The sequence below is a fragment of the Miniopterus schreibersii genome (genome assembly GCF_964146895.1).
Source record: "Miniopterus schreibersii genome assembly, chromosome: 15".
NCBI classification, from domain to species: domain Eukaryota; kingdom Metazoa; phylum Chordata; class Mammalia; order Chiroptera; family Miniopteridae; genus Miniopterus; species Miniopterus schreibersii.
In genome coordinates, this window is record NC_138115.1 from 14,141,032 (window position 1) to 14,167,762 (window position 26,731).

Here is a 26,731-nt window from a genome sequence, read left to right on the forward strand (position 1 = left end):
AACAGCTTCCCAGGCTATCTTAGTGTGTCTTGATTTTGATAATTTTGAGGAGTAGAAGCCAGTTATATTGCAGTTTTCATCAATGTGGGTTCGTTAGATATTTCTTCTTGGTTAGATTCAGAGAATGAATTTAAAAATTATCATCTAGAGTGAAGGGAGAATACTGTTTTTTAGGCTGTGGCTAAGGCATTACCAACTCTGGGGTCATTCTAGATAGGAAAAGGCAGGAACACAGGTGAGTAAAGAACTGAGAACTCACCTTGTAAAATCAGGTTCCCAGTATAAGTACATTTGATCCGAATCATGCACTTGGACCATCTAAGGTGATTGGTTCCATGGAGTAATTCTCTAGACGTTAGACAGTTACATGGACATTCCCTAAACTATATGGATAATATTTTTATTGATGAGGGCTTCAAACCATTCTATGTAGTAATATTTCTTAATAAATAGGAGTTCACTATATTGTTAAAAATAAGTGAAAAAACAAATAAAAGAGAACCAGGGAATCACCACTATTAATGTTTTATGAACCAAGGTTGTAATTAATACAATTCAGTGTACTTGAGATCCAGTAGAAAAAAAGAAAATAATAATAATTATTAGAGGCCTAGAAAAATGTGCTCTGGTTAATATGATTTTGTGCTTTTGTCATATCCCATTATTGAAAATCTTTGAGACAGTGAACCCCTTCTCCCACTTTAGATTGGTGCCCATAATGGAGTTTTTCTAGAACAATCTTTCTGGAAAATATACATGCTAGCTATCTGCCCTGGGTAGACAAGTTTTCTGTCTTCTTTCCTGCTCCTCTGGCCTTGAGCGTTTTGGAGGGTACAGTGGTTTGTAAATGTTTGTGAAATGACAGTGACTCTTGCTGTTGGTTGTCAAGGCTGGTGGTAGCACAGGGGGCTGGCTGGGTCTCCTGCTCCTCCCACTTGCCTGGTGGAATATGTTTTCCTTTCCACAGAAGAGGAAAACCTTTCCTTGGCCAAGAAGAACTCATCTCTGCTTCCAGACTAGCTATGTGCCCCGTGTTCAGTGGCCAAAGTCAATAACTGGGGCTTTTCCTGGCTTGCCAAAATCAAGTTGATTGGTAGACTTTTATACATGTTAAATATTTTTTCCATGATTTTTTCCCTCTGGTGCTGCTCTCACATGCTGTTACTGCTGCTGTTGCTGTTACCACTAATAGTGAATACTTGGGTGGTTACTGTGTGCCAGGCATTGTGCTGACATCAATTCATTTAACTCTCACAGTAACCTTTGTATTCCCATTTTAGGGATGAGGAAACTGAGGTTCCAAAGGTGAAGTGATGTGCTTAAGGTTCTACAACAAATAAATGGCATAACTAAGATATGAACCCATCAAGTCTGACTTTAGAGCCCACTTAGCATCTTTAAACCACAGTTAATGGCATTTGAGAGCAAAATTGCATATTATGTTAAGATTTTTTTTTTTTTTTTACCAATAACTCAGAGAACACCATGATTTCCAGGTTTTCCACCCTGTGAGCACATTGAAAAGTCTAGAAAAGAGCAGTGCTCCTGGATGCTGGAAAAGAAAGGATATTTTTTAAGTAAGGAGAAACAAAGCCCAGCAGTCTATTAAAAATGGAGTAGGGGGTCCCTCTCGATTTTCTTCTCGCCCCTGGAGCTTCAGACAGGAGAGAAACAAAATGTGGATCCTTTCCCTGCTCAAACGTGAGTTTAGTGAGTCAAGTTCCAGCTAAGGGCAAGTACAGGAACACAAAATCCTTTCGCTAATCTCTCTCCAAAGAAGGCGCAGATGGAAGGCGAGGCATCAAAGCCTCTGAAACCACCAAAGCTGTTTGTCAGCAAAGAGCTAAATCAAAAAGGTTTGCGATCTGATTTGAATTTAATAATTATAAATGATTAATCAGGGCAGTTTGCTATCAGGTTGGGAGCTGCACTCTCTCCATCAGTGCATCTTTGCTGCTCTGGCCACGTGGTTATTAAATAGAAAAAGCCCTCTGATTAAGTGACAGGCCTGTTCCAACACCAATCAGTTCAATCTCGGCCATTTAAAATGGTCGGGCCTCGCATTTGCCCTGTCTCTGCGGAAGAAGTGGAAACGACACGCAGCAAACGTGACTGAGGGTATCCCGAGAGCGCCCATTTCCAACCCTGTGTGATGCGGTGAGAGGAGGGTCAGGCTGCATCCCAGGTCTCCTGTCCCCGTCCTGCAGGATCCCCCGTCACCAGTACCCACCTGCCTGCCTCTCAAAGTCAAGTAACAACAGGACAGCAGGGACAATAGTAGTAAGAGTAGATACGGTAATAACCACAGTAGCAATAATATTTATCATTTTTTAACCTCTTGCCACTTGCCTGGCCCTGTTCTATATATTTTATCTCCTTTAATCCTGGAAATAACCCTGTGATGGAGAAATGCAAGCTTATAGAAGTGTTTTATAGATACATACATCGTAGATCCTCAGTAACTAATTTTTGAGCGAATGAAGGAATAAAAAAGTAACTTGCTCAAGGTCACACCAGGTAGCAAATGGTGGAGCTGGATTTTGAACTCAGGCCTGTCTCACTTGTACTCTTAATTTCCTTGAAGTAGGTAGGTAAATGCAGTGTAAGCCTTTTTATATTGTCAAACACATTGCTTTAAACAAATATTTACATTTATTCTATATTATTTTAATATATTAATTTAAATAAAACATATATTGTTTTAAAAACAATATAAAAAGAGAAATAACATTGTATGACAGAAAGATGAGTGGTTTTGGAATCAGCCTGGCCTAAAAAAAAAATCTCTTCTCCAGCATTCACTAAGTTTGTGACCTTGAGCAAGTCACTAAAGCTTTTGAGCTTGATTTTCCTCTATAAAATGAACACAATACTTACTTACACTGGGTTAAAGAAAAGCTTAAATGGGCCAGTCCTTTCAGCTGTGAGCACATTGCGTGGCTCCTCGCAGGTGCCCTGTTCCCTCCAGTTGTGTATTAGAAGGCACCTGGTGGTTCTCCTTTCATTCAAAGATTCAGACTCTCAAGGGATTCCAAAATTTGGGTCTAGAGAGAATGGTGGCTGAGCCCAGTAAGGGTAAGATATTCTGGCTTGTACCAGGGCCAGCTCTTCTGAAAATCGATCATCTAAAATCAGGGTCAGTGCTCTTCACAAACAGCCTCACCCAGAACAACAGAAAAAGCAGCTCATGGACCATTTGCTAATGAGATTTAGATGTCTGCCCTGTGCTATCGGAAGGTAGCCAAGCTTGAAAGGAGAGAGTCATAGAGTGGCCCCGGGAACAGTGGATTGGAAGGAAGACAGGTGAAGGCTTAACACTGAGACAGTAGGATGGAGTCACCAGTGATGAGTCCCAGACAGAGTCCACCTGGTCCATCCAGAGCCACCTGTATCTCCATCAGATCTCATATCTGAATATACAAAGGGCTTTGCTCTGTTGCAAATTAACAAAGGGCCTTCTGGTTGGTTTTGATTCGAGAAGTATAAGAGGGGTTTCCCAGCACCCAAACACTTCTAGAAATTTTCTCCATCAAATATATGTGGCAGGGCTAGGGAATCAGTAAATTCAGGCCCTTTGTTTTCATAAATTCCCCTCTGTGACTGCCTTTCCTTCCTGCTCCAGAGAGGCCCCTCGGTGTTCAGACAAAGGGCTCAGGTACCCATTTAGTTTACTCATGATTTGGTTCAGTTGACTGTTTCCTTTCACGTGAGGTATTATCAGTCTTGGAATCCTTGCTCCTGAACCACAGAGGCTGAGTCCCCACGCTCTTGCTCAGGACAATGTATAGATAGATGCCCTGGCGTGGGTGTGCCTCAACCTTGAACAGATCTGACATCCCTTCTCATAGGAAGAGTGGACATCACAAATGTCCCACTTGAACCAATGTCAGAACAGCCGTGATTTCTTTTAAGCTGTCTGTGTATTTTAAAGAAAATAAATGCCCCACTGGTAAGGAAAATGCTCTTTCTTACTCAAAAAGCAAAAATCGTAGCTTGAACATGCAGGGTTTGAGTCTCCAAGGAAATCTGAGGTTGAAGAATTTCAGCCCTCAGTGATTTTGCTTTTGAGGTTTTGATTTAATTTTGGCAGCCAGGTGGTTAGCGGAGGGGAAGGGTGTCACCCCAAGAACACTAGCCTCCTTTATTCATTCTTTTAGTCACTCATTCAGAAATTATTCATTGACCTACCACACAGGGCACTGGGGTTTAAAGTTATGTGCTCAAATCAGAGAGTGCAGACTAAGGCACAATTGTTGGGCTCACCCAAGGCGCTTTGTTTTCATGGTTGAAAGGGAGTAGACTGTGCGTTGGCTTCAGTAAATTTGACAAGAATGACAGGGTAGGGTGGTGGCTCCTCAAATTAGCTGAGAACCTGTAAGACCAAGTATGTAAATGCAGACAGTTCACACAGAGTGCCCTTCCTGCCCAGGAACTCCCCCAGCTAAGCTGTGCATGGTTTCTGATGCACAGGGGAAGGTAAATGGCTCATTCACTGGCCTACCTAGGACCACAGAGTGTTATCTAGTGTAGATAAATATACTGTTTTGAAGGCCAGTTCTCTAGTAGAATAAAGTTATAAAGATGTTTCCTCACAAATTCCTGATGTTCAGTATTTCTTAGACCTCTGCAGGTGTGATGTGCTTTCCCAGACTCTGGGAGACAGCAGGGAAGCACATAGCTTGAAGCCAGATAGATCAAAGTTTGAATCCAGGCTCTGCCACTTGCCAATTATAGAACTTTGGGCGAGTCCCTGCCCCTCTCTGAGCCTCTGTCTCCTCTGTAAACTGGATCTAATACTTGTACTTACCTACCTCTTGGAGTGATCATGAGGATCAAATGAGATCATGCATATGAGGATTTAACTCTGTGATCAATATTTAGTGTGTGTTTAATAGGCTAAAGCTGCCATTATTATCATTATTAATCGCTTTAGTGAAGTTCAAAATAGAATAGTCTCCTGCCACACCCTCTGTTTTCTGAGATGCTCATTTGTCTGTGTCTCCAGGGCTTAAATTTCCCGCTGGTGATTTATTCCATGAACTGTTCTTTAGATCACTGCCATGAACGAGCTCCCCAATATTTTAGAAATTCCAGGGTGGGATTTAGGAGTTCCTGGGTGGGATGTTCAGTACAAGCATGGGCTGTTCCACGTGCATGCTCTTCATTGTTTGGGTTGATGATGCTGGCCAGGCTGGTTGAATGGGCTCCCTTTTCTGTCCACTCCCTCTGCCTGTGTCCTTCTGGAGTTGGATAATTGGTGAAGAGGACAAGTTTCTCAAAGAGAGCAGGACCAAGGGCATAAAAAAAAAAATCAAGAAATATTCTGGAGGGAGTCAGCCACATACCAGGCACTACACCAGGTTCTAGTAAGTTGACCATGACAGACCAAGTCCTGCCTTCATGGACTTCCATCTCATGAGAAAGTCTACCAAAACCCATAAAACAAAACATTAAATTAAATTATCTTTACAAAATGGGTCACTCCTGCTAGACTCTGTTTCAGCACCTCATCTGACTCATTGACAGCGGCGATCACAACTGAATTATTATTATTACTTTTCACTTCCAGTTAGTGGGCAAGGATCATGCCTGGCTCATCCACTACTGCATCCCAGGACGCAGAGCAGAGCTTTGCACGTCAAAGGTGCTTGATAAACATGGAGCGAATGGACAAATGACTACGCGATGCCTTGTGAAATGTTTGCTCTGTTTAAACCAAAGTTTAAACTTCAGGTTCCTTTTGGTTGCTGGCAGTGGTCAGTCACCACCCTATGTAATGGAAATTGAAAAGAAAACCCACTTTCATAATCCATGCAGCTTTCATTGTATAAAATCTGTGGGTTTCTTAAGGAGATCATTCAATCCCAGATTAACTGGCCATAGATTAATTAAAAAGGCTACTAGAGGACATTTATCTTCTGGATTTGACACTTGGGGCACATAAAAGTGTCTGGGGTTAGGGATACTCAAAGGCTGGCTTTGAGCGCTGGGGGGGTGTTGAGCTGATCTGGAGAGGGCTGCCTGCCAGCATCTTATTATCGCCTCTCCTCTTACCCCCTTGGGGTAACAGGCTACTGTTAATGTGCCATGTTGACAACATCATTGAGCCCTAGGAATGGAACTATAGCAGCATAAAGTCCTGTAAGCGGAAAATACCAGGTAGCTGCATACATCTGTATAGCTTACAGTTTAGGTAATACATAACCATTTATTGTGCCCCTACTATGTGCCAGGATTCATTCTGGAACCATCTATGAACCTCCCAACAGCCTGACCTGGTAGGCATTATTTCTTCTTTACAGATAACATCCAAGAGCCTCAGCCCCCTCTTGGCATTTCCCAGGATCCCAGGTGCAATACTGTAGCCTCTCAAGGCAAGAGTAGCTGGACTCAGGAAGGGCCCAGGTTGTCCTGAGCCACGGGACACCAACACAGCTGCTCCCCACTTTTACACACCAGTACTGACTGATCGCAGCCTTTTCCCATTTGCTGTGCTGTGTAATCCTCCTCAATATAGCACTCCAGGCAGATGCTACCAGACATTCTGGATGACAGATGAGTTGTAACCTAATTGCCAAACATGCTTTAAACAGTGTGTATGAAAGGTTTGCCTGAGGAATTAGAATCCTGGATTCAGAGTGTTATGCTGTAGCTGTGTAACTTTGAGCAGATTGCTTATTTCCCCTGACCTGTTTATTTACCTGTAGAATAAGAACTCTCATTGCCTTACTTGCCTCTTGCCTCAAAAAGTCACCATATAAGTCTAAGCCAGGGAATTGGCTTCACTGATACCACAGTGCCACTTTTAGATGTAACTGGATATGAATCAATTAGGGTCAGGACGCTACACAAATATGAAGCATCCTCAAAAAAGGCAAGTGGCTACCAGCATCTTCTCAGGGCTCCCCCCAAGTGAAGTATTTGACTCCCAGGCACCACTTAGCCAGCTCGCTGATGCAGGTTCCTGAGCACCATCCCACAATGGCTGGTTTGGTATCCTGGCTCCTGGTATTGGATCTCTCTATTTTCCCACTGCTTGAGTGGGATAAGATCTAGAACTCCACTACTCTGGGTAGAACCATGCTCACCTTTGGGATTTTAAATATCTATGGAACAAGAGGCCCCAGTCCTCTCCCCATCTTTCTCTGGCAAACTGTTCTTCATCCTTCTGGCCTAATCAAATGTCTCTTCCCCTGAGAAGACCTCCCCAACCCCCGTCAAGCCCAAACTAATTACTCCTCACTGTGCAACCAGGGTCCTCCAACCCATGATTTGAGGACCTACTGTGTACTAGGCACTCTGCTGAGCTCTAATATGCATTACCATACTTACTTCTCCCTCTTTGAGAGTAGAAGCAAATGTCCTCACCCCGCATTAGAGTTGAGAAAGGGTGACTTGGAGAAGTGAAGTGTCTTTCCGTAGGCTGTATGGATCTTATTGAATTATAGTTCATCATATCAGAGTCTGTCCCTCCTATGTGAATGTAAATTCCTTGACCATGGGAGTTGCTGATCTTTGCACTCCCAGGAACAAACACATGTCCTGAGACATAGTGGCTGCACAAGTATTTGTTGAAGTGAAGAAATACTAGACAGTTACATTCAGTTGGACAAGAACAGCTCTGGTTGCTTTCCAATCTCTGCCAGCATCATGCTCAGGGCCTGACCGAGGAGGAGGAAGGGGTGGACTTCTTTGGGGCTTGAAGGCTCCAGATGGCTGTTGACTCAACTGTCACTTTACGACAGTGATTCTGGTCCGTTGGTAGTTGTCTGCCAAGTCGGAGAGGGAAAATTAGCAAGTCACGAATTAGGGACTCAAGCAATACTTGCCTGGTTGGTTGAGCTGTGATGCAGAAGAGAGGTGAATGTATCTTTGGCAAGCCTTTATTGTGGTTTGTAGACGGAGTTTCTGTTCTTTTTATAAAGAGGAAAATATATTTTTCTACATCTAACCTGGCAGGCTTCCTTGGTCGTAAGTTCATTTGAAATACAATTTTCTTCAGTTCAAGTAAGACTTTTCTGAATCTGTGTTCATGGCTATGAAAGAGGAAGGTTGGACACAATGTCTAACGTTCGTTCCAGGATTCTGGTTCTGCAATTACATCAGGACCCTGGATGAGCTTTAGAACCAATTTAAATCACCCAAGTACAAAGCAGCTCTAAAAATGGAATATCTTTAAGTGAATTAGATTTTCTTCCAAGTCTAGTTTTTTCTTCCAAGTTAGACAGAATCTGAATTTTGTGTCTAAATTTTTAAACCTTGATATAGCAAGACATTTAAGAGAAGAAAAAAAATACAAAGAGAAAAAATTTTAGCAGCATGAATACAAATAATAATACAAACCAATTATCCTAGAACATAATAGTTTCCTGTGCTTAGAACTGTTCATTTACGTCGCTTGGTTAAAGGTTTTGGGCAACAGGGTAGGAATGACAAGGATTGCATGTGCCCCTTGATTGCTTTTTTCCTTTCCTTAATCAAAGCCATAACCCATGCTTACATCTGAACTTTGTTTTGTCGTTTGTTTTGCAGCGAAAACGGAAGCAGAGCACCCAAGATGAAGATGCTGTTAGCCTTTGTAGTCTCGACATAAGTGTAAGTACAGTTCCTCCTACTGCCCTGCCAGGGGAACACTTCTCGTCTCTGAATCTATTTGTTAACACGTTGTGTGCTTTATGTGGGCTTCTAGGATCTCACTATGGAGGTTGTGACCTGGGGGGAAACTCTTTTTAAAAAAAATATTTCATTTTACTGGAGAAAGCTTTGTGGCCAACTTAAATTCCCAGGCCAAGTCGTTCATCGCCTGTGCCTTTTCTCTCATAAAATGAATTATGAACTCAGTGCGTCTGGGTAGAAGCTGGAAAAAGGCCACTGTGCTGTTTTAGAAGCTGGTTCTAGAAGATGGACTAGATACTTGTTTCCCTTTGGAGAAATTAGCAAGTCGGCCCAACTCAGGCAGCTGGGTGGCCCAGAGGCCGGAAGACGTCTCCAGCAGCGTGGCTGAGTGACTGGCTTTAGATTCAACAGATCTTAGTTTGAATTAAGACTCTCTACTTACCATTTACATGACGCCTTTCTTCACCTCTGAGTACTCATCTGGAAAACAGGGATGAAAAGACTTAACCTAACAGAATTTCTGTTAGGATCAAATAAAACAATAAAAGTGAGAATACAAAGCACATTACCTGGCATGTACTAGGCACCCACCAAATGTTAGTTTCACAGTGTTTTTCTTTAAAAGCAGTTTGCAAGAGATATTTAAGTGATGTGGTAGTTGAGTGCTGGTGATGACAGAGGTCAAAAGCTTTCTTTTTGAATCTTCATAGAACATGGTTTATTGGGATCTCATCTGGCTGCATTCATTTACCAGTGTAAACAATGCTCTTTTAGTTATTTTTAATTCTTGCAGAGTTTTCTGTGACGCAAATAGCCATGATGGAGTGGGCCTGCGCTGTCATGTAATTAAAGTGCTTGTGCATCTTGATTTCACCATATGGTGTTTGTTCCAGTCTTTCAGACATCATTGATGAAGTTGGACCAGTTTACTAGGTTGCCATGGTAACAGGGCAAAAAGATGATGTACTTTTGGGTTTTACTTGACTCACTGAATGTTTTATTATTGACAAATGAAGTCAGTAATACTTACCTTATCAGCAACAACTTTTTTATGTTCTCATGTTTTAAATTTTGTGAAAATTATTAGACTCATTGGCTTTCAGAATTTAAGTAGCCCTTAGCCTATTCTCTCACTTTGCAAGTGAAGAAATAGAATCTCAGGGAGGTGTAGTGATTTAGGCAAGATTTTAATCTGCGTCATTTCTAAGATCATGCCTCATCATTTTTCCTCAGCTGTATTTGTTTTTTAGGAAAATATGTTTCTAGTAGCTTTTTGTCAAAGAACCACTAAATTATTTTGTGTGAAAAGATTAGTATTTGCAATTACGAGTTGTGATTTGTTTTTCTTTTTTTCTCTCTTTCTCTCTCTCTGTCTCTCTAACCATCTCATCATGTTTTGTCACAATAAAGAGAATTTTATGAAAAATAAATCCACCTTTATGCTTAGGGATTCGACTGTGGCCACACTCCTTTCTGATTTGTCTGGCATTTTTCCTGAATCTTAGTAAACAGATTCTAGAGCCTGGGCAGAGTTTCCTCCATATATTGTCACATAGTATTATAATAATTGTAAAAATCAGAAGAATCCTAGAAGCTGTTGGAGGACATGACAACCAATGTTTTGCAGGTTAACTGACCGTCCTTGTCATTCAGAGATGACAGGATGTGTGGCAAGTTGCAACATGGCCACAGAGGAAGTGGCACTGATTTTCAGTGCCTTGCACTTAGCAGGCACTCAGAGAGGAATTGTTGAACTGAATGAAGAGGTGGGTGAAGTCACTCCATGAGAATATGTTTTGCCATAAAGGCAACAATGTCTAAATAAATATCTGAGTCCAATAAATTAATTGTTCTGATAAATAAATGGCCTTTGGAGGCTATTCAAAGGGGCTTTTAAATGGTGATATGAATCAGAGTTACAGTCCCTTAACTAACAGCATTACTGAAGAGTTGTTTTGAGCCTATTTCTATGTGTAGTGGAAAATAGTATCTGAAAAAGAGGTGGGTTCCAATGGATGACTCATACCGGAGGATGCGAGGGTTTGGGAAAGTAATATTACTAACTCTCAATTTTGATTCCATTAATAAGTGGAAAGACATTCACCAGAAGTCTTTGAACAAGAAGTTGCTAGATGGGGGGATAGAGGTCTTGTGGGGATGATGGTGAAGTTTCTTTTGAGTCCTCGCCGAATGCTCTGTACACAGTGAGCTCTTGGTAAATAGCTATTAGCTGATGAATTTTAAAAATAAAAAATAATGAGCCCTCTAGTGTATGTGGAATTCAACACCCTTTTAAAGCAATGTGTCAGTGACATAAAATTGGGAAATGTTAACACAGGCAAAATCTTCCCCCTTTGATTAAAAAGTACGCATAGAGCCCCTCAGAGTGTCTGCGTGATGACACCAGACAGTCCCACCGACATCTTGCTTTATTTTAAAGCCTCAGATGATGATTCTGATGGCTTCCTGGGACCTTTCCTACTAAACGCCTCTCCCACCTCTTATTGAACTTGGGCTGAGAGACCAAATGGGGTGGACAAGCTAAGAAAAGAGCTTATTCCTACAGAATAGGTTTCTCAGTTGTTTGGGGATCACAGGCTCCTTGGGGAATCTGGTAATAGCATTGGGCACCAGAAAATTTTACAAGATAGACGTGTGATTTCATGGGTCCCTTGGAGCCCAGCTGAGACCCCATGTTAAGAGTTCCTCTTAAAAATAATATTGGAAGGGTCTTAAGGCACAGTGATGTATCTCCAAAGAACTATCCTCCCACCTATCACCCCCAGCACTTGGTGAAAATGAATTGTGGCCAGTGAGTCTACACTATTTGATGATATAATTGGTCTCTATTTTTTCCCACCACTTTCCCCAGTCCACTTTTGCTGAGCCTCCAGCTTCCTTGCAGAATAGAACACAGACTGTTCCAGAAGCGTGGGGGGAAAAGCAACCTATACTTTTGAGAACAATTTGCAGAATAGAGAATGCTCCCAGCAGCTGCCTACAAATCTCTCACATCAGAGGATATGAGTGGGATGATTTCAGGGACATTTCTTCCCCTGCAGCACTTTTCTAGTTTGAATTCTAATGGATGAGAGACACCTGAGTGAAGGGCTGGGGTTCATGGTGCCCCAGGAAAGGCCCTTGGTGGAAGAGCCAGGTGTGCCCCCAGTGGAGGGCACTGCTTAGCACCAAGCATACTTTCTTAAAAACAAAGGAGTTCTGAGGTGAGTATAAAAATAGTTTCCAATGATAAAAACAATGTAAAAGATGAAACAGAATATATGTTCTTTGCAGAAATTTTGAACAATAATGTTTATCAATAATCCCATCATGAAGCAGTAGCTACACTTTGATGTATTACTTTCCTGGCATTATGCACACACTCACTTTACATTTTTTTCATTATGAAATAGTGCAGACATACAAAATGGTGTAAAGGATAATATAAAATTCCATGTAGCTCCCAATGCAATTGAAGAAATATGCCCTTAACGGCAAAGCCAAAGGCCCTTGCAAACCCCTTTCTCTGCCGAGTTTAATGTTTATTGTTGCCTTGCCTGTCTCTGAACTTGCTACACACACAGTACCCCTAAATAACACATATTGTTTTCAATTAGCTTTTAACGTTTATATAAGCACACAATTTTAAAAATTGGGATCATAACACATATTCCTATTTTTTTTTAATTTACTTATTGAGAACATGGTACTACATCTTGAAATGTCTTCAACATTACTTTTAGTAACTATAGTGTACATTGTCAAATGGATGCACCAAATTTATTTAACAAACCCTTCACTGGATATTTAAATAAGTTACAACTTTTCTCTATTATAAATAACACCAGTGAGCATTCTAGAGTGCCTTTGTGTAATCTTTTATTAGTAGGATAAAATGGATAAAATATGGAATTCCTGGCTAAAAGGGTATGGGTATTTTGTTTGTTTGTTTGTTTGTTTAAAATATTACAGATGTCCCTTTTTCCCCCCAATGACCCACTCCACCCCATCCCATCCCCCTCCCCAGTCCCTCTCCCCACCATTGTCCATGTCCTTGGGTTGTGCATATATGCATATAAATTCTTTGGTTACTCTCTCCCCCTCTACCCACTCGCCCTCCTCCATCCCTCTGACATTCATCAGCCTGATCCATGCTTCCACGTCATTGAATCTATTCTGTCATCAGTTTATTAAGTTCTTTAGATTCCACGTATAAGTGAGACCGTGTGATGTTTGCCTTTCTCTGCCTGGCTTATTTCACTTAGCATAATTTTCTCCAGGTCCATCCATACTGTCCCAAAGGGTACGAGATCCTTCCTCTTTACAGCTGCGTAGTATTCCATGGTGTGAATGTGCCACAGCTTTTTATCCACTCATCTACTGATGGGCACTTGGGCTGTTTCCAGGTCTTAGCTATTGTAAACTGTGCTGCTGTGAACATTGGGGTGCATAAATTCTTTCTGATCGGTGTTTCGGGTTCCTTAGGATGTATTCCTAGGAGTGGAATCACTGGGGCAAAAGGCAGTTCCATTTTTAATTTTTTGAGGACCCTCCATACTGTTTTCCACAGTGGCTGCCCCAGTCTGCATCCCCCCCAGCAGTGTACTAGGTTCCCTTTTCTCCACACCCTCGCCAGCACATGCATTTGTTGATTTGTTGATGGAGCCATTCTGACAGGTGTGAAGTGATAAGTATGGGTATTTTTTAAACCCGTGAATGGGTTTATATCCCTTCTGGCAGTGAGAGGTAGAGACACAGTTCAGAGCAGTTGACCATCTTATACTTGGAAACTCAGAGCGGAGATTGTTTCCAGGTTTCTCTGGCCCATCTCTCTGTCAGCTGTATCTTTGGTCCCTTGCTAATCCGTGACTTTATATGGGACATTTGCTTACACCCCCTCTTTAGGAGGAATCCTTTCTGCTGCTCCTGGTGCGGTTGGGGCTGGTGGTGGGCATTCGTTCCATGTTGGTGGTGGGAAGAGATCCATTTAATCTCACAACTGTCCTGTGGCATAGGTATTTATCATACCCTTTTTGAAGATGAGGAAACTGAGGCTCAGAGAGATAAGCAATTTGCTCCAAGTCCCAGTTTATTGTAGATTCAAGCCCAGGATGGTTGGATTCCCCTGCTTCCCCATACTGCCTCCAGGACAGGAAGGAGAAGAAAGCATTTGGCTGCATGGCTTGTGGTGGTGGATGGTGTATAGGCCATTCATCTGGTCTTATTGGCAAGCCACCTTTGACGCTTATGGCACACATCCCCAAATTTCCATTACTGTGCTTTTCAGTTACTTGCCGTGTTACGTGGATGCTCAGATAACCAGTGCTGATATTCTGCAGAAGGGGGAAAAGCTTTCCTGTCTCGATTAAGCCAAATGATGTTTCATTGCTAGGATATGTTAAAGCAGACACGGAATAGCAAGAGGATTATTTTATCTCTGCTCAGCAGAGTCCGGATGACTTAAAAAGATACCATTTCTGTGGTTTTGTTTCTCCTGGTCTGTTCTGGAACATGCTCACTGGGCAGAGTAGCCTTGCCCTGGCCAGCATGAGGCCTTGATGAATTGCGTGGATTTTAATAATGCTCCTATTGCCAAGGAGACCAGGCCTGCCTCTGAGATTGGGTCTTCATTAGCACATGCTTATATTTAACCTGTTGGCATTTTTTTCGTTTTGCATTTGTGATCTACCTTTGCTGCCTGTGAAATCCTTTGGGCCTAAGGTAGTGGAGGCCCTATGCTGAGTTCAAGTTTGTTCTCACACTGCCGTCTCTGATGGGAAATTGGCTCATTGTTGACATAGAAAGCTTTCATCTTGCCTTTGCCCTAATTGATTAGGTGGTGGATTGTAATAATCACTGTGATCTTTTCCTCTTTGATCCACCTCTTCAAAAGCATAGTGACAAAGCAATTCCAAGGAGCTCAGGATACACTCTCAGAATTTAATGATGTAATAAAGTGTCAGTCATCGTTTACTGCTCCCCTTCAAAGTGATATCGATGGGGTACATGTTAAATGAGGGTTCTTATGCTCCAGGAATACCTGTTTGTCATCAGAATTAAAAACTTTGGGAGCTAGAGACTGAACACCTCTCTGAACCTCAGTTTCCTCACCTGTAAGCTGAAATCGTAACAGCGGCCCACCTTAGAGTTGAAAGGATTAAAATGAGTTAATTCCTATAAAGCACTTAGGACCCAGCCCATAGTAAGCACAAAAAGTACTAGCTATTGTTGCTGTTGGCTTCATAATACAAAGCCAACTATGGTTAAATTTGAGGGTACTTGCTGTTGACACCAGTGTTTCATAAATGGAACTGATCATGAAATTTTTTAAAATACCAGTATATGAGGAGACATATACAAGGAGTTTTATTACAGCATTTTTTAATAGAAGCCAAAAGCTGGGAACAGCATGAATATCTGAATTACATAGACTTGTAAATATATTACAAAATATAAGAATAAAACACAAGTCGAGAACACATAAAATATAAAGTATGCTCCTGGATGTTTACAAATATATTTGTCCATTCAGAGGAATAAACAGAGAAGATCATGTACAGCATTGGGGTTAGTGGTTATGTTGGGAGAATAGAATTATGGGAAGGGATGACTGGGTTCCAGGGGTCTTCACCTTTGACATCTTGTGAAACCTATGAACATCCCCTCCCCCCAGAAGACTGTTTATATGTGCATAAAGTAAAATACATACTATTATAACAAGACCCAGTTGTATTGAAATAGTTATCCAAATATTTAAAAACAAATTTGTAATAAGAGTTACACATGTGCTTAATCAATGTATTAGGTAACAAGATATGGCAACAAGTCTAATAACTAATATAACTAACAAGAAACAAGAGTAAATGATATTTTGAAATACATCAACCACACTGTGATTTAAAAATACAGTGACTTTTCCCACTGGCGTGGCTCAGTGGTTAAGTGTCAATCTATGGACCAAGAGGTCATGGTTCGATTCCCAGGTCAGGGCACATGCCTGGGTTGCGGGCTCGATCCCCAGTAGGGGGCATGCAGGAGGCAGCCCATCAATGACTCTCATCATTGATGTTTTTATCTCTCTCTCCCTTCCGCTCTTTGAAATCAATAAAAACATTTTTTTTAAAAAAACAACAAAGCATTAACAATAAAAAAAAAAATACAGTGACTTCTATGGTGACAAACTCACAGGTCTGCTAATGCTTGAGATTTGTGGCCTCCATTCATACTGGAAGGAAATGCTAAATCTCAGTTCTTAGTGAAACTAAAGGTGTATTTTTTTTTTCCATCCGAGCTCACAGATGTCCCGAATTTATCCATGGACTCCTTGGGGGTCTAAGAATCCCTGTTTAAGATGATCTTTTATGATTAGCTTTGTGTCGTATTACTTTAGTAATTTAAATGACTAAAGTAAACAAATATAATTAACTTTTGACTTGGTATATGAGGTTGTCAGTGTTTTAAAGGAAAGAATGTAAAACATTATATAAAAGTAAGAGACAGGGATATAATGATGTTTTTAGGAAGACCTAGCAATAACCATTAGATCAGTTCCCATCACTTGGTGTTTAGATTTTTCTTTGAGACCAGCTTAGCTTTTTAAAATAGATAACTTGAGTCACCTGAATAGTTTATTAGATAATCTTTTCTTCTGCTTCTGTTAGTAGAAAAATAACTTAGAGTAGAAAAAATGTCGTTATTTTTTAGAGATGAATACTGAAGGGGTAGAATGTCATGATATCTGTAATTTACTTTTTAAAAAATTTATCTTTATTGTTGAAAGTATTACAGATGTCCCTTTTTCCCCTATTGATCCCCTCCACCCCCTTCCACTCCCCCCCATAATTTACTTTTGAATACTTTCACATAAAATATAAAGTGAATATTTTAACAAGAAAAAAAAAAACACATTTTATTTTTCGTTACTCACTAACGCTACATACATTCCCATCATTTAAAAAAGTCAAACAACAGAACTAGAGCTAACAGCCCCTTGACCACCCCCATCCCTCTTACCTCCTCAGGTGTAATCCTAGTTATCAGCTCGGTCTCCTCCCAGAAGTTTAGATATAGTTAGACAAATAGATGCAGATAAAAAACTTAGTTTGTGGTGGTATTTTAAGGACATAAGTATTGTATTTTTTTGTTTTACTTTGCCATTTGCTTTTCCTTTTCTTTTAAGTAATATTTATTTTTTTAGAAACAGTCTTAGGGTCACAGCAAAATTAAGCAGAAATGACAGAGTTTCCATGTACCCTCTTCCCTCACTCCGCCAGAGTGGTACATATGTGACACCTAATAAGGACACCCAGAGTCATAACCACCCAGAGTCCATAGTTTACATTAGTGTCCACTTGGTGTTGTGCATTCTCTGGGTTTTGACAAATGCGTCCAGTATAGCATCTTGCAGAATAGTTTCGCTGGCCTAAAAATCCTCTGTGCTCCACCTGTTCATTTCTCCTACCCTCTAACCTTTGGCAGCACTGACCGTTTTATTGCCTCCAGAGTTCTGCCTTTTCCAGTATGTCACACAGTAGGTAGCCTTTTCAGACTGGCTTCTTTCACTTAATTATATGCATTGAATTTGTCCATGTCTTTATGTCTTCTTGTGGCTTGAGAACTCCTCTTTTTTTTTTTTTTTTTAAATCACTGAAGTAATATTCCATTGTATGGACATAGCCCCGTTTACTTACCAGTTCACCTAGCGAAGGACACGGCTCATTGCATGGCTGCTCGTTCGTGCACAAAACAAATGAGTCATAGTTTGTTTTAACCTGATGATTCTCCATTGAGGGGCACTTTTGTTGTTTCCAGTATTTCCCTGTTACAAGTACTGACCATCCTCAGACCCCAGAACAAGTAGTAAGGTCGATGCAAAAAAGTGCCTGTGGACACTTGCTCTTTAATGTGAGTGTGAGGAGTATTAAATTCCCTTTTTTGTAGTGCAGATTCATGTGCTGTTTTGTTCCATTCATAGACGCCAATGAAAAGCAAGCTGTTACCAAACGCAGACCTGAGCAGGCTGTTAAAGTCATGGGAAAGGATAGTTTTGTGACCGTCGTATGTTATGCTTCACTTAACTAACAGTGTGGGCAGCTTTTAAACATAGATATCCAGAAATATCGCCCATGGTTTAAAAAAAAGAAAGAAAAAAGAAACTGTAGCTGTGATTTCAAAGAATAAGTTTGTTATATTGACAGAGTTTACATCTCAACTGCCTGTAACATTTTGTTGTTTATCATTAATTCTATTTTGACCGAGATTATCTGCAGTAAAAAAGTCACTAGAAAATAATTGTTCACAGATGCTCTTCCTTCTGATTTTCTAAAATTATGTGAATAATCTTGGTGAGGAAGTTCCAGCCCGGCTTCCGTAGCCAGCTAATTGAGTTTCCCTCAAATGACTTACGTAATTGCATCAAGCCCGGTCTTTGATCTGGTTATATGTTCCTGGCTTCAGGAGCAGAAGTTGTTTTTCTGTTTTCTTACTTTTCTCAGTTGTGTATGATGCTGTCTCTGTGAAGAGAAGGGGGTGTTGACTTTTCCCCTTGACATTTACTGTGCATGAACTTTTTACTTTGCTTGATTGATACTTAAATTCTTGGGTAACTTCTGAAAAATGTCAAAGCAATGAAGGGTTCAGGTGAGTTCTCGTGGTTTGTGTGTCTTCCTGCACCCTGCTATCTCCCTCACACTGCTATGTGCGGGTCACTTCAGGGAGAGAGTCGATCCAGTATAAGCAGGTGGTTTCTCTATAAGCATCATTTCCTGGCCAGTACTGATGGTGAAGCATCTGAAACTGAATCATGGGCTTATCTGCAGTGGTCAAAATGCCAGTTTTGGGTTTTCCTTAGAAATCCTGCAGGGAACTAGAAGTGTTTATTATGGTTCTTTCATGAGCAGATTGACCTTTTCCTCTTATGGTTCTATAAATGAGATTTCTTTTACTCCCCACACACCTCAAAATATCAGTTTCTAAAATTGGAATCTTCTAGGAACACTAAAACCAATAAATTTAAAGTGTTTTCTTTGCTTTTACTTGGCAGGGCAAAGCGATACTTTTGCTGGTCAGGTCTATATAAATTCCATCTGAGGACATATTTATTACTATAGAATTAATGAATTCATTTGTTTATTCTTTAGTTCATTCATTGCATGCACTAATTCAGTCAAGCGGTATTTATTGAACTCTGCCCTGGGTCAGGCTCCAGGACGCTGAAGGAAGTGAAACTTAAGCTTCATTCATCTGCAGACAAGTGGAAGTTGCTCTTGATTTTATTACAAGTTAACCAAGCATGGAGAAAGCACATCTTACCACACCCAGGAGTGGTTTTCTCCTTTCTGTAAGGGAGTACTTCCACATCGTTGGCTGGTTTTGAAAGAAATAAATTTTGCTGTAGATTCTTCTGGCACCATTTTTCTACCTTAGAGTATCCTTGAAATTGACTTATTTTCTTCTAGCTGGTCAACCCAAAGTTTCAACTGGGGAAGTGCTTCACATTGTTTTATGCAAAAGCTGACCTTGAGAAACTGTACTGTTTGGCAGGTGTGCTCTCCTTACTGTGAGGGTAGAGGGACTGGGAGCACTGGATTTCAGAGCAGGATCTCTAAAACTTTGACTTGAAAAGGATCTGGAAGAGATTATCTTGTTGAATGCGTTTCATTGTGTAGATGTGGCAGTTGAAGCTTGGATAAGTTAAGTGTTCTGCCCAAAGTGCCTGAGGGCGAGTGAGAATACAAGTCTTGGGATTCATGTTCTGGATTGGACCTTAAATCCAGGAGAAGGTAGAAGCTAACAGTTCTGGTTTTGGCAGTTTGAATTCTGGGCTCACCACTTCCTAGCTGTGTGACCTTGGAAAACATATTAAATCTCTCTGTGCTATGGTTTTCTTGGCTGGAAAAATACAGATGTTAATAAGGTTGCTGTAAGGACTCAATACAATCATGCAAGTAGGGCTGTGGCACAATGTGGCAACAGGTAAGCACACTTGCTATTGATATTGCAAAATGATCCAGGACCATGGAGCAGGGATATTGTCTATTTTAGGCAATACTGTCCCACTGGTGCCCAAGAAAGTGCTTAGTATATATCCAACCCTCAATTAAGATATGTTGAATGGTTTTTTCCAAATGTAAATTTGGTAGCTCTCATAAAGGATAAATGATACCAGGAAAGGGAAAATAAAGATGTTTATGTGTTGCTTAAAGCAAGAGGGTTGTGGAGTTCTGTGCCTTTTCAGGTGGAACGAGTTTGTTTTTAAACAAGCCATTTCTGTAAGTAATAATTAATAGGGGCGTTTGATAAAGCGCCTCACTGTTGATTTCATCCTGCAGAGCTTGGTTCAGCTCCAGGCAGTCTCGGTCAGCAGGTGACTGGTTGATAACAGCACCGTCAGCTCTGCCTTGAAATAGAACCAGAACCACACCATTCCCACCTCCGGGGGGCCCACCTTTAATCAGGCCCCCGTCATCCGCAGGGGCTGCATGATTCCAGGGCCCTCCCCCTGGTCTCCCTGCTTCTGCCCTTGACCCTTTGCTGTCCACTCTCAGCGCAGCAGCTAGAGGGTTCTTTCAAGCCTAAATCACATGATGACTCTCTCATGTCTCCTTCCACGCTCAGTGGCATTGCCACACCCTCCCTAGTGGTTCTCGAGGTACTGGACCTTGTCACCTACCCCCGCCCCTTGCCCTGTGCTCTCACCGCACTGGCCGTCCTCTTATTCTCATGTGTGCACACCCCGGGGCCTACTAAGTGCTGTTTCTCTCCGTGGGGAGCTTTTACATGCCCGTGTGACCGACTTCCTCTTTTTCCTTCTGGTATCTCCTCGATGTTCTTAGACAGGCTTTTTCTGTCTCCCTATGTTGAAAATCATCTCCATTCCCCACCCCAAACTGCATCCCTGCATTCCCTACTTGTTTTACCCAACTTGATTTTTTTCTTCATAGTATTTATCATCACCTGCCACATGATGTGTTTTCTACTTACTAGTGTCTGTCCACAGTAGAATCTAACTTACATTTTGTTTTTTCTGCCATATTCCTAATATCTGGGATGGTGTCTGGCCCGGAGTGCACCACTTAACATTTGTTGGATAGATGAGTGAGTGGCCGCTGTATGGATCCTATGTTTCATGCTGTCTTTAGAAGGTTCCTGTAAACAGGAACTGGGTTTATCTTGGCAACACTTTAAGAATGTCTGTCTTTCTCGAGACATATATTTGCATCCCTCATTTTTCAAGAAAAGCCATAAAACAAGAGGCGAAACCAAGGCCTACCTGAAGAGACCTTGTGGTATTCAAAGCAAGATAAGTGAACATAATGCCAGGCTTTTACGAGCTAATGAAATAAATCAGCCCGAAGATAAGAAAATATAAGCAGCGTGGAATGCACACGATTCCTACAGATGTGGTGTTGCAAATGCTGGTGCTCTCACATCTAACCCAGGTGGTGCTGCGCGAGTCTCTCAGGATAATGGCAGGAACGGAAACTTTCTGTTAAAATGAAAACCACCCCCCCCCCTTTTGAAGTCTTACTTTCTTTCCGTTTAACTGGTATTTATTGAGTGCAGAGCCCTGCTCCTGGGGCCCACCATGTGGTTAGAGGAGAGAAGCTTGTAAGGAGTTGTCAGTCACACTCATCTCTGGGCGAGCCGCTTAATGGAAAGGAGTGTATTCCAGGCCATTTAAAAGCAGTGGACTACCAGGACATACATCATCTGTATCTCGCCCTGGAATGTGTTCTGGAGATTACACTGAAATGTGAGCATGCCTTGAATTCTTGGGCATTCTCAATACTGTGAAGAAAATAAAAAAGCCGTTTTGGAGAGACCCAGCTTTGTAGGAACTGGGATGTTCTAGGTTCTCCCAGCTGGGCCTGGGTGGAATTCTTACCCACTCGCCCTCCAGGTTAGTGGAGGAGCCTCAGCTGGGAAAGTGATGCAGGGCACCTGCCATGCTGCCCACCACCGATAGCTCCCCTTTGCCTTGTGTGTTTAGCTTATCGTAAGTGGGGAAGGTAAATAGGGCTTGTTTAAATGCCTTTCATTGACTATAAATAAACTTCAAAGACAGTGGAAAACTAAAGAGGTGCTGAATGGACCCCAAAATGGACCTGATGAACTCCTCAGCTTAATTATGCTAATAACTTAAAAGAAAGAAGGGCTTTTTAAAGTTTGCTAATAACCCAAAAGGCAGATGAGTTACCTACAGCTAACAGATGTTGCATTTTGAATAAGGTGTCCATGCTCACAGATGGCACCTCACCAGCCACCTGGCTAAATGTCATCAAAGCCACTAAATTCCATAGAGGAGATCAAAGAGAGAAAACATTCTTAACATGGTTTGGTTTTCACAAATTTGAATATTATGTTGAACTGAAAAATCTTCAGCTTTAAAAAACTGTAAATTATCTTCCTCTATAGTCAGTGTTTCACGTTGTTTGGCCTTCATGTGGAAAAGGGAGTTTGCTTGTGATTGTGTTTCTGGAGAGCTTTTCCACAGTTGTCGACAACCCTCCATCTGCCGTGGCGGAAGCCTTCTTTCTGGTTAATCCATGCTTTGTCACATCGTGTCTCTGCCATATTGCTGCTCTAAGTTTTGCTGTGTTTCTTCATGATGGTCTCTCTCCCTAATACAACCAGCAATTGAGGCTGAAATTTAATTTAAATTATTGTCAGATTGCGGAAATAGGCCTGCCATGTGCACACTGTCCCCGTGGGGAAGCGGAGGAGTGTCTGAAATGAGAAATGAGCTGGCTGCTGGAGACAGTCATGAAGAATGTGTCTGAAAACAGGGTTGGCATGAAGGGAGGGTTATCTCTGTGTGTTCTATAATGAAGGGCTTGATTTATGGGCTCCCGGGAAACCACAGTAAGGAGCAAAATTGCTGTTGGGGCCTGGAGGTTTTGTTTAGCTTGGGAGCTTATGTTTGACTGAGGGTCTCACATTGTTGGCAGAACAGTGACATTTTACTGAGTACACTTTGAAATGTTATTAGATTCTATGTGATGTGGTCTTAAAGATGCGAGCATGCTTCTGAGAGAAGGGTGTTGATAATTTCCCTCTTCCTAGAAAGGTCTGTATTAAGCTTCATTGGTCATTGAATAGCTTCCCAAAGTACAGGTGACTGGGAAGACATGTCTAGTCCTCAATAAAGGGCCTTACATGTATGCCTAAATTCTTTTTCTCATTTATTCTTTCATTCTTATTCACATTGATTGAGCATCTCCTACACTTGCACTGTGTTGGTGGTGAGCAGATAAAATGGTGAACAAGCCAGGCAAGGTTCTTGTGACATAGAGTCCAGTGGAGGAGGCAGACATTAATTCATAATCGTAGTAACAAGAACATAATAACAAGTGGAGAAAAAAAGCTTTGGAAGTGAGAGAAGCATTTGCTATGAAGGCATTTAACCAAGGACTTTGACCTAGTCATGAATGGTCAGGGAAGACTTCTTTGGGGAAGTGAGATATGAAAGAAAGGAAAACATTAACCCAGTTAAAGGAAAAAGTAAAAGAGTTGCAGCACGGGTACAGCATGTGCAAGGGTCCTGTGGCAGGATGGAGCATGCTGCTTTGAAGGGAGATTTGGCTGGTAGGTGGTAGATGGCGAGACTACAGCAGTCAACAGAAACCAGACCATGTAGAGCCTCAAAGGACATGGTCAAGATTTAGATTGTTATCCTAAGAACAGTAGGGAGTCACTAGGGTGGGTAGGGAGGAGATTAAGCAAGGGTGTGGTTTGTGTTTTGAGAAGATTCCTCTAGCTACTGAGTGGAGAACAGCTTGAAGGAGGCGAAGGGTACTCCTCACTTCCCTGATGATGGTGTCCAGGACTTAGCTGGCTGTGGAGCAGATGGGTTTGAGGGACATGTATAGAGCTTTGTATCTTTACTGCCTTGTCTTTTTGCACTTTTTAGCGTGGATTAGAAGACAAGTTTTATTTTGACTTCTGTGATTACGTAGCTATCAGATCTTGTACCTGTTGCTTTGCCTCTCTGGACCTCAGTTTCTACATCTATAAAGTCATACAGTCAGATTACATCCTTTCCAGTGTCCAGATTCCTTGTGTTGATGATGTTTTGGGTACCCTGGCTTTTTCAGATAGGTGATTAAAAGGTTAAACACAATTAGATGTTGGTTGATAATGGGAGACCGATGTGTAAGTTTGCTTCAAATCCTTCTACAACTCCTCGGATGGTAGAAGAAGACATAAGCAGTTAGGGGCACTAATGTGTGCTTTTCCATTTCTTATTATAGCAAACACAAGACTATTCTTTAATTAGGATGCTGTCTTAGTCACCTTAGGCTGCTATAACAAAATACCATAGTCTGGGTGACTTAAAGAACAGACAATTATTTCTTACAGTTCTGGAGGCTAGGAAATCCAAGATCAGGGTGCCAGCAGATTCAGTTCCTGGTGAGAGCTCTCTTCCTGGCTTGCAGACAGCCACCTTCTAACCTCACTGTGTCCTCACCTGGCAGAAAGAAAGAACTGTGGTCTCACTTTCTCTTCTTATAAGGACACTAAGCCCACTATGCCCCCTGCTCCTCATGACTTCATCTAAACCTAATTACTTCCCAAAGGCCCCAAATTACTTCCCTAATACCATCACACTAGGGTTAGGGCTTCAACATGTGAATTTGGGGGGGACATAAACATTCAGTTCAGAACAGATGCCTTTTTAAAATACACCAGATGTGGTTCGTTAGGAAAAAAAAACCAGAACCCTTCATGTGAGTGGGAGTGAAAGCAAAGGTTCTAATGAAACTGCCCAGTGTACACAGCCTAAATGAGGCGGAAAAAGCTAGAGGAGGTTTCGCTAAGGGACTTCACTGGAATCTTCTGTCCTTTGATTTTGGAATCCTTTGTCAGCAGTTGTAACAGGCACACTTAGCTGCAACCACAAACATTTTCCAGTGGAGGAGTGTTGATAACATTTCATTGGCCTAAAAAAAAAAATCTAATGAGAGGGCCAAAGGAAAGGCAGGAGGTGTAATTTGCTGGTCAGCTTTGGTCAGCTGCCCACAGCAGCCTAGTTCTGTTTGAGTCTTTAAATGAAGGTAAATTGCCACGGAGATCCCCCCGGGGCGGTGTGATTTAGCCTTGGCCTCTTATGGGAGCCACAGATTCAAACAAGAGCAGCACTGTTGACCTTCAGACTACAAGCAGACAGCTTTCTTTGTGCCACGTCACCCAGTGAAATAATCCTGATAAAAGCTTTTTGTTTAGCCCTTGGAATGGGAGCAGGGGTTTAGGGAAGGAGTATTTCCCCACCCTCTTAAAAAGTGGTTTGATGTCGGCTCAGCAATAGCTGTTCAGCAGATCTGGATTCAAAGGGGGCAGGGGGTGGGGGGATTTGTGGTGGAGAGAGGTTCTTGGGTGGTTCTCAGGATCTCATTGCACCTCTCACTTAAACGCGGACGGCCTGCTCCCGCTCCCAGTCCGCTCACCATGCCTTTGCCTCGACACTGTTCCTTGTAAATTCCAAATGGTGGAGTGAGGAAGTCAGGGACTTACACTTCCCCCACGTCAAGCTATGGGTGAGAACCTGTGTTTTTGACTTTGTATCAGGCTGGCCACTCTGTCACTGTTGTGGTGGCTACTTGGGTTTGGGGGGCTACTCGAGAACTATTTATAGGTTGAGACCAGTGGGAGTAGAGCTGCTGCTGCTTAGATTGGAGGCTTCTGGAAGAGAAAGAGTAAAAAAAGGCAAAACACACAAAAATGAGGTCAGAAGGTGCTTTATTTGTCTCTTAGAAGAAAGGAGGAAGAGTCTGAGTGAGGCACATTCTCCCGTTTGGGAAGAGAGGGCGTGCTGTCTGGCAGAAGCTTCTGGGCTGAGCACTGGGCTGGTGGTGGACTCCGCTCTCCTAGGGGCCCAGCAGGTCCAGCCTCGCCACCCTCCCCTCCCCCCACCTCACCGCCTTACAGGCACAGGCTCCCTTTAAGAAGCCGGTGATCCATGGCCTCCTCTTCAAATGCATCAAGAGAGGAAAGCCTAGGCTTGGCGAACTGTTTGGAGTCCCTGCTTTAGCCACTGCTCCATATCTCAGCTGTCAGCAGGTTTCTCTCCTTTCCCTGCTAGAACGTAGGTTTCCTTTTGCATATCTTCACCTGGCCAATCTAGGTTTTAAATTCTGAGTATTTGAGGAGCTTGCCCTAGTTTCATTCCAACCCTATATAACAGAACTGGGCTCCAGTACCCTTCGGCCCCTGGTTTTCTAGATCATCTGGAGCCATCCCTTCCCATCTGCAAGGTAAGATGGCCACTAAGACTCCTCCTTGTTCCACCCTCCCTCTGAAGTTGATGACCAAGGTCCCAGACAGAGGGCACCAGAAGAAGAGGGACCCACCGTGGCGGTAACCACCACGTACTGAGGGTCCCTGTGTATGGCAGCTCCTCTTGTCTGCAGAACCAGCTGGAAGGTAGTTACCGCCATACCCACCTCACAGGAAACCAAGGTGGAGGTTTCTTTGCTCCGGGCCTCACCGACTTTGCACAGAGGTCTTTTCTGGCCATAAACCTCCTTTCCTTTCCTTGCAGCAGAGGACTGGAGGCGCTTTATTTCTGCGGTATTGCCTTTTTCTTGGTGAGCCCAGGAACGCTCATAAAGACCCATCTTCTGTCCGTTAGCGGCCTCTCGGCAATAGCAACCGGCTGTTGCCCTTCCTTACTGCTGGCCATTGCCAGCTTCTGCCAGGAAATGACCTTGGTGCATTTTTGGTTTTATTTTTATTTTTTGCCTCACCCCCCACCATCCACTAGGCTGATCTTTTTAAAAAACAGAAATCAGATTATGTTACACCCTTTTGTCAACTCTCCAGTGACTTCCATAGGGTCTGTGTATATTTGGAGTGGAAAACAATTACATCTTTACTTTTGCTGACCTCTAACTGGAATTTACATCTCCTTTTGTTATAAATAAGGACAACAAATCTCAGCAGTACCTGTGACTTTGTCACCAAAAGAATGCACTGAGCCCTGGCCGGTTCTGCTCAGTGGTTAGAGCATCAGCCTGCGGACTGGAGGGTCGAGGGTTCGATTCCCAGTCAAGGGCATGTACCTTGGTTGCAGTTTTGATCCCCTTTTTCACATCGGTGTTTCCCCCTCTCTCTCCCT

The 26,731-nt window shown here is 42.2% G+C and overlaps 1 protein-coding gene across 3 annotated transcripts in view; it reads left to right on the forward strand.

The window, feature by feature from the left end:
* ARHGEF3 (Rho guanine nucleotide exchange factor 3) overlaps window positions 1–26,731 on the forward strand; it is a 273,431-nt gene that overhangs the window by 138,724 nt on the left and 107,976 nt on the right. For all 3 annotated transcript variants that reach the window (XM_081160293.1, XM_081160291.1, XM_081160292.1), the window contains one exon: window positions 8,533–8,595. In XM_081160293.1, coding sequence (XP_081016419.1) covers window positions 8,533–8,595 — 63 coding nt within the window. The remainder of the gene's footprint in view (window positions 1–8,532; window positions 8,596–26,731) is intronic.